Raw genomic sequence first — 14354 nt, forward strand, 5'->3', positions numbered from 1 at the left:
CAACTAATGCCTAGACGGGGTGTGGCCATCAGTCGTAGTGAATGCAGTTCGTTGTAACATGAAATATTTTAAGGCTGAGGATCTTTAACAAGATGGTCGAGGTTCAGTTGGCAGAGGAATGCGCTCCAGTTGACGTAGCCCTCCTTAATTATAGTGTCCACATCTGCCCACTGTTTGCACTGTAAATAAAATAATAGGTACTTACTTGAATACCTGGAAAATAACTGACATATAAGAGCGAAAAGCGTTTTCAAAGATATTTCTTCGTCGTATTTGAATCAAAAATCAATTTGTTTTTGGATTGGATTAGTATCCAAACCCAAAATTTTCGAATATATCATGACAGCCGTAGATATGGACCACTTTGATCTTCTTCAAACGGAGGTGAAAAAAGTATTAAACATACCTCTGTAAATTTAACGGGGGGCGCATGTCGCACAACCTTCTGGTAGTCTCCCTCCGCGAGGTTGTAGACAGGTCGAGTTTGGAAGTCCAAGAACGACATCAGGTCGTCATAGCGAATATTGCAGGCGTCGTCTTTCTCCAATCTGTGTAGGTACAACACATATTGCAATACTTTATTAATTAAAAACGAGGACCTTGCATTAGAACTAGACGTTGAGCCTACGTTATTGAGGTGAGAAATTTGTCCGTGAATTACATCATACTAATTTTACATACGGAGTAATTCTCTTGATAGTAACTCATTAGCTCCTTTCAAAGGAACACATCGTTTCAAATACTATAAATGAATATCATAAGTAACATACACTCCGAGCATGCATTCCATGAGTTCAGGGTTGATGGGCAGGCGATGCGCGCGTAATAACTGACGTAAGCGTGGAACGGGCAATGCTCCCAATTTGGCCTCGTCGGCGTGTAGCAGGCCTTCCTGCAGTCGTGCCCGATCGTCCCAGAGGCCTCGCGTCAGGTCCGTGAATACCAAAGACCTTCAAGCAAATAGGTACTCTCTTATAACAAAACGTATAATAACAAAGGCATGATTAGTTATACTGTTTAGGAGGCTGGAAAGTTGGCAATACGTGGATTAGATCCGGGTAACCTAACGTAATGGACCCTATAATGGACGTGGAACCGGTAATGGGACATAAAACCACAAATCCTCTAAAATAAGTATGTAAAAGTAGTTTATAAACACTGGCAATATTTTACCATAAATAAGAGTCATAGAGCTGTTTAAGTTTGACTTTTTATTAATTTCGGTTAATTTTTAAGAAATTGGCGCCAACCCAAAAGTTGTCGTGTCACTGGAAAAAATAACCAGTAAGAATTCTTAACAACTTCGCTAAGAGAGGTGAGTTCATATATTAAATTGTAATTAATTATTACTTGGTGTAAACTAGAATGTGTTTTGTTAATTGCATTTACCATGAGATAAGGTATACAACACATTATGTTGTGACTCTAGAGATGTATAAAAAATAGTAGTATTTTGCCCAATCCCATTATAGGAGCTGTAAAACTGCATACCTCCTATGATGGAATAATTTACATAATGATGCTTGCCATGGCGTAATTTCATGTTTAAACAATACAGAAGTATAATGTAGTTACTCGTACGAACTATGTCAGGAGGTCTTCTCGGACTTCGGATAAATTAATATCGTTTTTACAAAATTTTATTTAACTTGCCCTGTTAGTTTGTATACAGGGTGGATTTTCTTTTTGGGTCAGTGAGGGTAGCTACCAGATCCCGTGCTGCGACGAGAAAACGGTCTTAGAAAACCTTCCCTCGATTTCAAATTAATGAAGATTGGCTTTTACAGATTTTGGAAAAAACATACAGGGTGCGAGAAAAAGGTAATTTTTGACAATCTTTTTTTTGATGCCAATCGATCCCATTCCTATTGAGGATCAAAAGCTTGTATGGAGCTAAAAAAAATTCCGGCTAGAAAAGCCCCAAATCGAGGAAAACTTTTCCCATACAATTTGTATGAAAATCAAAACTTTTATTTTTCACATGCTATTTTTCTATGACAATTGATTCCATTCTTATCTAGTATCAATAGTTTCTTTGGGGTCAACTTACGATAATGTACTAAAAAGCCACAAATTAATAAAAACTTTTTCCATTGACCCCAAAAAAACTATTGATACTGGATAGGAATGGAATCGATTGGCATACAAAAATAGCATGTGAAAAATATAAGTTTTCATTTTCATACAAATTGTATGGGAAATGTTTTCCTCGATTTGTGGCTTTTCTAGCCGGAATTTTTTTTTGTTCCATACAAGCTTTTGATCCTCAATAGGAATGGGATCGATTGGCATCAAAAAAAAAGTTTGTCAAAAATTACCTTTTCCTCGCACCCTGTATGTTTTTTCCAAAATCTGTAAAAGCCAATATTCATTAATTTGAAATCGAGGGAAGGTCTTCTAAGACCGTTTTCTCGTAGCAGCACGGGATCTGGTAGCTGCCCTCACTGACCCAAAAAGAAAATCCATCCTGTATTAGTTAGTGTGGTTCAAATCTTGGAAATGGCATTTGAGCCACTTTCGGATTTCCGATTGAGTTGAAATTTTGGATACGTATGCAAATCGGATGACAATGCAATCGGGTGACAAAAATGACTAATAACTAGTTTTTTGCCAAAAACTTATTCCCTATTCCAATATCTTATACTGATAGGGTATGCCCATTATAGGGGGCCCATTACTGGATCCACGTCCATTACCGGGGTTCCATTACTGGAGCTTTGGTGTCCATGACTGGAGAAAAAAACCATACTTTTAATTTATTAATTATGTGGAAACTAACTGCAGTATCTTTGATACAACACGCCTGAAACATGAAAGAAGGATAGGATATTCATCTTTTAACAAGCTAAGCGGCAGAACTTTTACATGTATCAGGGAAATATCACAAATACTCAAAATTTCCTCTTAAATGTCCCATGACTGGTGCCGTTACTATATAATTTAAGAATGATTCATAATCATTAGGTACCTAAGTATTATGGAATATGATTGCCGTATCTCATCTCACCTGATCATTTCCTTTCTTGGGCTCGGCTCTTGCCCGGGATCACCACGGAAATATCGGATCAATGTTATAAATTCATGTTCTGTCATTTTTTCGCACATTATTTCTTTCAGTGCTTGTCTGAAAATTGAGACATAGAAGTACGTAGATATAGTACGGCACTTCTGAGGTGAACTTTTCGCTTCAAACCGTAATCTTTCAAACAAAGGCCATTGTCTCTATTATCGCAAAAGCGCTTGCTCCCGACTTGGCACGTGCCAGTACAACATTCATATTGAAAAACAACCGGTATCGTCATAGTATTAAGGTTCAAATTTAATGTCACTGATATTCTATATATTACGTTTTGGTAGTGTAGGACGATAGACCGCCCCGAAGCGATACGGCACTCATATTATTTTGATACTTAGTGTGGTGTTAAAAATGAAACACGGTTATTTATGATAAAGCGTTGTATATTTGTTATATAACAAAATCTAAATTTAAGATAATAAGTTTAACATAGGTATAATCAAAATTTTTCCGTGTAGGTATATAAACAGTTATACGTACTACTAGATAAAATCGTGTCATAAAAAATCAGATATAATCAATTTCTTTCTTATATTATAACCGACCTTTCTTCTGACCGTTGACACGTGACGTTTTGTTAGAAAAGCTGTACGCTTCAAAGCTCCATGTTTGCCTTATCAGTGTTTTTATTGTTACTATGCGTCGGCATCACATCAGAGGTGCTAATTTCACAGTATCGTTATTTTAAAGATAAGAAAAAATAACAATGCTTGCAGCTGCACCTTTGTAAATTATTACATTTACCACCGCAAGCTAATAATTTAAATAAAACAATATAATAAATAACCGCGTTACATTTTTAACACCACACTAAGTATCAAAATAATATGAGCGCCGTATCGCTTCGGGGCGGTTTATCGTCCTACACTACCAAAACGTAATATCTAGAATATCAGTGACATTAAATTTGAACCTTAATACTATGACGATACCGGTTGTTTTTCAATATGAATGTTCTACTGGCACGTGCCAAGTCGGGAGCAAGCGCTTTTGCGATAATAGAGACAATGGTCTTTGTTTGAAAGATTACGGTTTGAAGCGAAAAGTTCACCTCAGAAGAGCCGTACTATACCTGCGTAACATGCAGTCATTCGTCGTATAATTATAAGAAACTAAAAAAACTGTGAAGAATTGAAGATACTTAGATATATGTATGTATAGGTAGGAACTGCTTCCTTACTTGAAGCAACGCGTCGTCATTAGGTTTTTATTATTTGGCAATACAGCGCCCATGTATTTTGCAACAAAGTCCTTGTAGCCGTTTTCCTTGGCTGCCAAAGTACGTCGAATCTTGTCCATAATCAGTGGTACGTTAGCCATTGGATACTAAAAGCATGATTAAAATGTATCGGGAGATTTTTTTAAAACATCTAATTGAAAACCGTTGTGATTTCATTGTCATCAATGCTCAATGTACAGTCAGCTGTAGAGAAAAGTGACTCCCCCTGCATAGAAGTTTGTGTGCAAAGGTGCTAAGCGAATAGTATTGCTGACTGTACGAGTATACCTAGCCGCTAAATTGCATGAACCACGATATTGCGCATCATATCATTAGGCAGATATGAATGCCTCATACACACTGTAAAAAACATTGGCCACATGGCCACTTTATAAATGAATTTATGTGTCTATGCAATTTTGCAGCGCGCTGCCCGATTCGAACGTCGCTCCAAAGTTTGAGCGATAGCTATGTCCGATGAGCGAACCGGACGCAGCGTGCCATGACCCATAGCTCCAAGCTTGACAAGGCAACACCATCTACATCAAGCTTTCATCGGGTTATCTCTCGACCTTGACCGCGCCAGTTGTTATTTATGCAAAACCTCAATTAGGTAGGTACTATCGTAAAGTCTTTGTAATTTCTGACCTCTTTAGCATTTAGCTCCATATACCGCAAGGCGTACTCATCGGCGGCAAAGAGTCTAAAGCGATGCTTGCGGATCACAAGTTCGTTGCCGATCCACATATCCTTGTCGGTGTACGATGGTGGCTCTTTCGGCACGAAGAAGTCCACGTCCGGATGATACATCTTGTCACGTCGAAAGAATTTACCACCCTAGGAAGAAGAACGAGAAATTACCACCCTCGGAAGAAAAACGAGGAGTACTTAATAAGCAAAGAGTTATTAGTACCAAATTAGTACTAGACAGCCCTTTTGCTATTAAAATAACATTTGGTACTAAACACTTTATTGAACAAAAAAATAGGTACCTATTAGGTACAAAGCAGAGACATGAGATGAAACTTTTTTTACTGAAAGAGTATATTTTTTTGTATCGTCAAGTGAGGTGAGAAGAACACTTGTATACTTAAAATATTCAGACTTTTTTCTTTTCCAAAACAAAATATTATGTTCTTCCTAACCCACCTCAGATGAATAAAATCCTTAAGATTATAGAAAAAAAATGCTAACTCACTGACCTTAAATCCGGAATTCCTTTCGCCTAGTTCGAATATGCCTATAGTGTCGTCACATAAGAAATATTTTACAATGAAATATCGCCCTTCGTCTTCAGGGTTGTCAGTAATAAGCCGTGCAGCGAAGCGAAGAACATGCGAATCGAAGCCAACCCTAAAATTAAGTAAGTCTTAGTTTATTAGATGGACATGTTGCTTGCAAATGTCTATAGGTAATCAAGATCAAGCTAACGAACCTTATAGACATTAAAATCAAACAACTTACTTATCCTTGTGAATAAACTTCATGAAATCTCCATGCGGGGGCTTAGGTTCAACAGTGCGACAATTCTCAGCAGAGTCTTCATACGAGCCGTAGCCATTCCATGGTGGGAGTTCACGATCCGCCACGCTGGTGCTCACACAGTGCGATTCCGCGCCCGGGATCGGCAGGGGCACAAATGTATCTGGACAATCAACATAATCGTTATAACTAGGGTTTGCAATCCGGATCCGAAATGTATGCAATTATCCGGATCTGGATCCGGATCCGCGGATCTTCCCATACATTTCGGATCCGTCGTGCAAACCCTAGTTATAACATTCACCGCTCACCGCCTAGTCTGCCTAAGATATGGAACGTAAATGGTCGTTACAGAGAAATTTCCTACAGCAACGATGTTTTCGACTGTAGATTCGGGTAAGTATTATGAGCGTAGCTTCCTTACTAAGGTTTTCTAGCCGGCCTACATTATAGGTACAGTCAGCAGCAGAAGTTGCCAAACGGGCCAGGTTTTGTAAACTACCTTGGTACGTTCTTATTCTCTTAACAATAAAGTCGCATCAAGATAATTTTGAACACCTGGCCCGCTTAGCAACTTCTGCTACTGACTGTATGAAATTGTTTTTCAAAGAAAGGGTTTGTACGCTGAACAGTATTTTAAGCACTATATACTCGTAATACTTAAGTATAAGTACCTATTATGGCGCGATATGGCTTAAAACATCGGTTTTCTTTAAAATCTACATATCGCAGTCTTATGATTACTATATTACCAGTAGGGTAAAGGCACCAGTAGTCAGCCTTATAACGACTTTTTTAAGTTTGAACGTTCGGCATTTCTACAGGATTAGTCGGATAATTAAAAAGATGACATGGTTAGATCAATTGTTTATCATAGTTTTAAAACAAAATATTTAAAAAAATAACAATCCTCTTTATAATATCTCTAATTAAGTTTATACAAAAAGTGGCACTTTTCTCCAGTAGTCAGCCTCCAAAATCCAGTAAGCAGCCTCTGTGTACCCAGTACTCAGCCTATATAAACTATTCATAATAATTAGATCAAAATCACTGATATTTATATCAAAATCAACGATATTATAATATTTATTTTTTCTTTATAATTTTTGTTATCGTTATTGTAGTTAGTTGTAGTTTTTAATTTAAGTTTATAATTTTTTGCATATATCAACAATGTTATAATATCTATTTTTTATTTATAATTTTAGTTATTGTTATTGTAGTTAGTTCTAGTTTTTAATTTTAGTTTATAATTTTTTTGCATATTATACGAGTATGTATTACTTACCTACTTGTTTACTTATTGTAAAAAATCTTATAGGTACATACAATTTTTATGACACGAAATTTGTTGGCCATAGGTACTTAATTAACTAACACTATTCTTGCAAACTAAGAATCGCAATATTTATTTTCTAATAATTAGTCCGTCAAAAATTAACGAGGTAAATCAGGTAATATATAATTATGTTCCTAGTAAGTATTCGGTAAAAAATAATTAATCGAGTCTATGCAGATCTACTAATTATCATTAATAAACAAAGTCATATACTAGTGTTGAGTTGCTCACTCGTGAGGCACCTCATGTGTACCACTCATTTTGTTAATTTGTCGCAGTACTTCGTACCGCAAAAATGTCTTACTTCACTCCTCTATTCATTTTACTTGATTCTAAAATTATCTTTATCCTAAAAGTTCTATTCTTAACCTCCAGAATTGCACTCCAATTAAATGTTACTATTTATTTATTTATAAAGGAAGTGATGAATACATAAATATGTATATACATTAAATATTTTTGTCGCCGTTGGAATGAAATAGTCGACGCTGAAAATATGCTAGTACCTCACTTCATTTGAAGTAAGACATTGTAACACCTCATTTTAGAAAATGAGGTACTCATACAAACTCATTTTAAATTGATGTCCTACCCATCACTATCATATACCGACCAGGAAAAAGCAAAAAGAAAGTTATGTATAGTTAACGTTAAAAATATGTATACACTTTTGAACCTTATTTCAATGGGATACGGTTTAAAAATGTAGACATATTTTTGGCGGCGACGTACCAAGCAAGGTCAATGGCTGAGTACTGGATCCGCGAAACCCAGTGCTCAGCCGCATTAAAACGTTATTTCAAATGCGGCTGACTACTGGGTTTTACTTTAAATTGACTAGGGCATGCCTAACTAAATTTGAAAATGTAAATTTAACGGTCCTAACGGTCGCATTGGCTCGAAAATAATAAAATAAACGAATAACCCAAAGGTCAGCCGTGGGGGGCTGGGCACTGGATTCTTTGGAAAAAAGGGTTATCCAGTGGCCAGCCCCCACAATTTATAAGTAAATTATTGATATTTTCATTCAAATATAATGCAATTTAATAGATAAACTAATAAATAAACCAATCATTAACAAAAACAATAACTTTTAACATTAAAACATAGTTTTTCTTGCCTGTTAAGAGAACACCACGTGCAGTAAAAAATATGGCGGACATGACACAATTGCACTCGTCGACAAACAGCACCTGTATGAACGAGTATATTTCTTCCCCCCGTTCCCTCACCGCACCTGTCGTGTGACGTATTAACCAATAAGGAATCAAAGCTCCTATTTGAGTACTCGCGATTTGTTTAAACGAATATACCAGATATTTATGACCAATAAACGACTCAAAAGGCTGACCACTGGTACCCGGCTGGCCACTGGTGCTGTTACCCTATTACCTGTGCAAATCCATAAGATAAATCACACGTACCGAATCCATATGTGACGCGATAATATTCCTTAGTAAAAGGATCACAATCCGTTAGTACGACATTCCGTCCAAACACATTCAAGACTGCTCCGATGCTTAAATCTGCTGGGCTGTATGAAGGCGATAGTGGACCACCCGTCATTTCCACGTGATCTGGCAGCTTCTGATAACATTCATAGTAAATGAATGACATTGAAATTGTAATTGAAATTGAAATAATGTAATAAATACCAACGTAAGGTAGGTAGTAGGTAGGGTAATATGGCTAATGTAGGTAATCGTGTAACATTGAGTAAGTATTGTCGCTCTGGAAGTTCCAGACGATTCGAATTTACAAATTGATGTAATAACATATTGTAATACCTATATGTATAATACCTAACAGATTTTAAAGTTCGAATGCTTAACCAAACAAGAAAATTAATAGGTATTGGTAGGTATCTCGCTAGCACTCGCTAGATAATAATGTAGACTTCGTCATATATCTTGGTGTTTATATTAAATTTATTAGAAAGGCATATACTTAAGCAATTGGTACTTTTGATACGCACCCTGGGCACGCGCATTCTCTTCAGGAACATTGGTCCTGCCTCCATTCCGGAGTTTGGTGGAATAGTTTCTTTAATCTCGATTGTGTCGTCAGACAAGAAGTAATGTATCTCGAGTGTATGAATGGTACCAAATTCTGACCCGCGGTCGTCCCAATAGCCGTAAAATCTGCAAGAAAATGTTATTGAGGAGTATATTATCAGATATTATTTTTTAAACCTCTAGTCTAATTAACGCATTCAATGCCAGCGCGTGCTACGCGCTAAGAGTGTAGCCGATAACATGGGAAAAACCGTATGTAGCGAAAAGCGACTACGGACTGAGCACCCGCCTGGTGGATTGCTGGCAGTGAATACGATGACTCTGCTACCTGCTATATACGACTATAAGGTATACCCGGACTATTTTCCGGCGAGTTAGAAGGGCGTCACAAAAAAATATATTACCTACCTACTTATTTATAAGAAAATGATTTTATTATTATTATTAATTCACTTAGTGTCCTGATGACACTCCTCGGTACTGGAGTGAAACATTTTGAGCGTTTCCTACTTAAAATAAGTTCGTATATTACCTAATATATTAAAATATGCATCAGATCGGGCTAGTTGCTAATTTGTACTCTAAAGCAAGGGGAACAAGTTGCATACGTTGAAAAAGTCGGTCTTTCTTCGGTCTTGTCTTAACTTTTCTGCACTTTGTATTACTAGTTATGTAAAATAACTACTATTTTGTACGCAATTGCGATCATCCGATCTTACCCGGGTATACCTTACTGTGCAGATTGATATATAGAAACTATACTACATACTTACTTAATATACAGTTTGTACTGAGTCATACCTTAACACTTGTCTGTCAAAATCCAGGAATTGGCGAAACGGTCTATGTTTGGGCGGTTTTTCTTTTGGTAGAGTTCTCTAAAATGTGGATAACGAAATAAAATTATGATTAGTCCTATATACAATACCAACACTAAAAGCTACAAAAAAGTACCACTGTACCGACATATTCTATAAAATAAGAATTCATGGAACTCACTTCGACAGCGTCCGGCCAGTTTAAAGGATCTGGTACATTGATTCCAAGGCGATTTAAGAACACTCTAGTGAAATTGTCGCAATTCACTATCTAAAAAAAGAAATTATTGTTAGAAAAACAATGAATTAAGACCCTTTGCCACCAGCGATCGAGTAAGATAATGACTGAAACACCATTTACGTAAAAAAGGCAGAAAAATTACTAAAGCTCAGAGGTTAAAGGTTTGCATTTCCATTCAATCTTTCGAACTAAGTACCTAACCTGCTCAAAACTGTTCCACTTTATAATACCTGCTTAGTATACTATACGGGATGAGAAATTCAACTGGGTAATATACAGTGTCCTTACATTTTAACGAGCGTAGGCGGTAAAGTCACTTACTTTAAAAACTTTTCCGTGAAAAGTGACCTCTCTTCCAATATTCAAATCAAGTACATCGAAATACATGTCGTAGCTGTGCGGAAGTCGGATTCGTTGTCTACATATCAATGTTCCTAAAATGTAAGAAAACGATTAGGTACGACACTAGGTAAATCCTCCGAAACCTCAGATAAGTATTTAGCTTTAAAAAAATGCGACTAAGCCGCTTTTGTCTTTATCATTTAAAATTATAGAAATAGAACTCTATCTGAAAGTTAATAAAGCCATTTTATCTAACAAATAGCAATAATCATTTACATTAAGTACCTATTCCTCGGTAGTAAACCCATGTAAACCCCTATATAGAACTAACCTTCTTTTTTTTTGATGACCCAGGGGGAATCCCTTATGGATCCCACTGGGTCGGGAGAAGCCCAGTGGGTATGTCCGACTTCCACGGAATAAACAGCCTAGGGTGTTCCGCCGCGCGCTTTGTAGGCGGGATTTCGGGAACTCGATTGTAGACCCCATACCCCGTCGGCGTTGCTCTTGAGAGCCCATCATTTGGGGCTGCTCTAGCAGCTTACTCCGTTGAAGGCACCTCGGAACACTTGAGGGCCTTCCAGCTCGAAACCTCATATATAGTACTAACCTTGCGTCATCCCGCTATTATCCGTCCGTGGTTCCATAACCTTGATCGTACCATCTTCAAGGAAGAAGAATATATTCACCTTGCGCAACACGCTGGAGGCAGATCGCATCTCATGCAGCGTCTGTTGGAAATACGCTTCGAAACGCAGTATCTGATAACAATTAAGTCCGAAATAAATAAATAAAAGGTACAAAAAATATTTTAGGTAGGTATATTAATAAATATAGACCATACGTTCTTATCGTACATGATCCAGGTAGGTAACTCCGGGGCTTGCTTCCGAGCGTACAGCGAGGGCACGATGTTTTCTTCAGTTGGTTTATCGACTAACATGTTGACTTTGTCGATCGATGTGAAAACGGGACGAACACCAAATTTGGTTTTCCCAATCTGTAATTTAAAATGACATAATAAAAATAAAAAAAATTCGCAAGATTCTGGTAGGCTTCCGTAGCTCAATTGGCAGAGCTAACGCACGGATTGCGGAGGTTGCGGGTTCAAGTCCTGCCGGAAGCGTAATTTTTCCATTTTTTCCTTTAATATAAAATTTGGAATATCGCTCGCAGACGTAATCTGCATGTTCAAAATTGATATAATAAAAATAGACGTCACAAGTCCATCGTTGACAATGTAAATTTGTATAATTGACCGAGCGTTAGTGAAGGTTTCCGTGTCAGCTTGGGCATCAGCTACAGGTCGCAATTCTCAACCGGTAAAACGTTGTTAGCAGGTTCAATTATTAAAATTTTAATATAATTTTTTGCCGAATCAGTTATTGCATTTTTTTTAATGACGGTGCCATACAATTTATTTAGTTTTAAGCTATGCTCGCGAGGTCACAGAGCCACTAACAGATGTGTTGTGCGGCTTGTGTAGGTACGGCTATGAAAGATTCGAGACATAACCGGCTATAGGTACCTAAACATAGTACATAGGTTAGCCGTGTGTCGCAGTAGTCCCATGACACTAGAATTATATACTATAATATATACGACAGGGTCAGAGATCAACCGAAAATGTAGAGGAACAGTCGGTACCTAATAGTATCACTACACTTTATAAAACAAAGTCCCCCGCCGCGGCTGTCCGTGTTTATGTATGTTCGCGATAAACTCAAAAGCTAATTTATACTTAGTTAGTCTTTTTCTGAGTGTTAACATACAGTTTATACCAAACATTATAATACTTAATGCATTCTGTGATTGCCTTTAAGTGGGGGATCAATAATAAATGTGCCCTCTTACTCGTAAGTCGTAGTATGTTACTTATACTTAGTCTGTAAATTGTATCTTCTGTTGGTGATCCTAATAAACAAATAAACAAGCTACTGAACGGATTTTTATGCGGTTTTCACCTATTATTAATAGAATGATTCTTGAGGAAGGTTTAGGTGTAAGTAGGTATACTTAATTTGTTAAGGTTTTGTGTACTCCGTGCCCCCGTGCGAAGACGGGGCGGATCGCTAGTAACTAATGAATATGTTGATAATTAATATTTCTACATAAGTATAATCAGATGGTCTGTTCGGATTTCGGAAAGAGAAGTCGAGTCGTGGAATGTATGGGGCCCAATACAATTCACGACTCTTCTCTTTCCGCGCAGACTCTATAAATCAGAACTAGCTTATTAAACCAGATAATACAGATGGAGGCTGAATTTACTAGAGGTATAAGGTCAATCAGAAAAAAATATATTCTATAAGTTTTACAAGTAGGTACTCGCCAAGGGGTTGGCACCGTAACCGGGTAACATCGGTAGTCTTGGATTTCTCATGGCCATGATTTGTTATTAAATTAAAATTGGGTATAATATTAAATATGAAATGTAATAAAAATATTGTATGGCGTTACAAACTTCATGAAATCAACAACTTAGTAAATACGTTACCATGGTAACATGGTGATTGCATTTGAAATTGCCTTACGGGCAAGTGCGTTGTGCACCAGGGCTTGTTAACGTTACCAATTCACATTATAAAGTAACGTTACTTAACGTTAAAATCATAAAAATACCTTATTACCGGTAGTAAATGGTAACGATACTTGATAACTTAACATTATTATAACGTTAGCTAGTTAACGTTAATTTTACCGGTAATTTTACTTTTTATTGCAGGGCTTGTTAACGTTACCCAATTCACATTATAAACTAACGTTACCAAACTAACGTTACCACTATCATTCTTTAAGCTGATATTTGCTTGTAATTTCATACACAATTTTAAGGCCAGTAGACCTTATTGACCATAAATACGGCAGGGCTTCTGTCAAATTGATATAGAATCAGTCAAAATACATTAAAGATAATTATGTACGTTAGTAAAACTCAACTTTAATTCTAGTAGTTAGAGTTCATAGTCTTTTGTCATTATTCTTTATGTTTATCAAATGAAAGAGGTGGTATTCTACTTGTTTAAGATCTTTGTCCAATATGCATTGCGTCTCACTCTCTCATTAAGCAAAATGTGAGACGCAAATACACAATGGACCGAGATTGGACAGATAAAATACCACCCGGCTGTGTCGGAATATATTTGCCAAAATAAGAAGGTTGCAAAACGTCATAAATTAGTTTGTTAAATATGATGGTATAGCTAATTCGTTACTTGGTCGGTTTATATTAGGTACAGGCGTCTTTGATATAATATACGTCAAGATTATATAGGTTGGATAATGTCTTGATTTTTTTTGTGAAATATGGAGGTGTTGCTGAAATGTAATTTAGTCGGATTATATTAAATGAGACACCTATTTATTGATGTTACTGCTTGCTTGTAAAATAGTCTGGTCAGCACAGTTCATAATGTATGAGAGCTCTACATGAATTCTCACACCAGAGATTTTTTGAGATGTGATAACCTATGTTGCAAATACTATATTTAAAAAGAAATCTCCACAAAATATGTCACATTCTTTTAATAAATCCAAACTATTATTAAAATACAAAAAATATATCAAAACATGAATCCGACACTCGAGATTTTAATATCATTTTATTTTACATTTCCAATTCCCGTTTCATTTACACCCAATATTAAATCTTTTTCCGTAATAAAATGCGTATATAATTACTGTCATCATCTGTATTTATTTTATTTCTTTAACCCCTTATTCATAAACGCGCTACAAACTTCAATTAGCTAATAATAGTAATAATCGTTTGTCCTTATCTGTTACTTTAACTTATGTATTTGTAAGTAAGGGATAAACATA

At 36.5% G+C, this 14354-nt stretch overlaps 1 protein-coding gene across 1 annotated transcript; it reads right to left on the reverse strand.

Annotated features, from left to right (window-relative positions):
• Positions 1-21: 21 nt before the first annotated feature.
• Positions 22-13018, reverse strand: LOC134652952 (EF-hand domain-containing family member C2-like). The gene is made up of 16 exons (XM_063508193.1): positions 12865-13018; positions 11377-11532; positions 11143-11293; positions 10512-10624; positions 10131-10220; positions 9933-10009; positions 9092-9257; positions 8541-8703; positions 5760-5940; positions 5498-5648; positions 4944-5132; positions 4257-4402; positions 3008-3124; positions 771-950; positions 407-548; positions 22-179 (listed from the first exon to the last, which is right to left on the reverse strand). The coding sequence occupies exons 1-16, from the start codon at positions 12919-12921 to the stop codon at positions 69-71; spliced, it is 2190 nt and encodes a 729-aa protein (XP_063364263.1). The 5' UTR covers positions 12922-13018; the 3' UTR covers positions 22-68.
• Positions 13019-14354: the final 1336 nt, after the last annotated feature.

The sequence above is a fragment of the Cydia amplana genome, chromosome 12 (genome assembly GCF_948474715.1).
Source record: "Cydia amplana chromosome 12, ilCydAmpl1.1, whole genome shotgun sequence".
NCBI lineage: Eukaryota > Metazoa > Arthropoda > Insecta > Lepidoptera > Tortricidae > Cydia > Cydia amplana.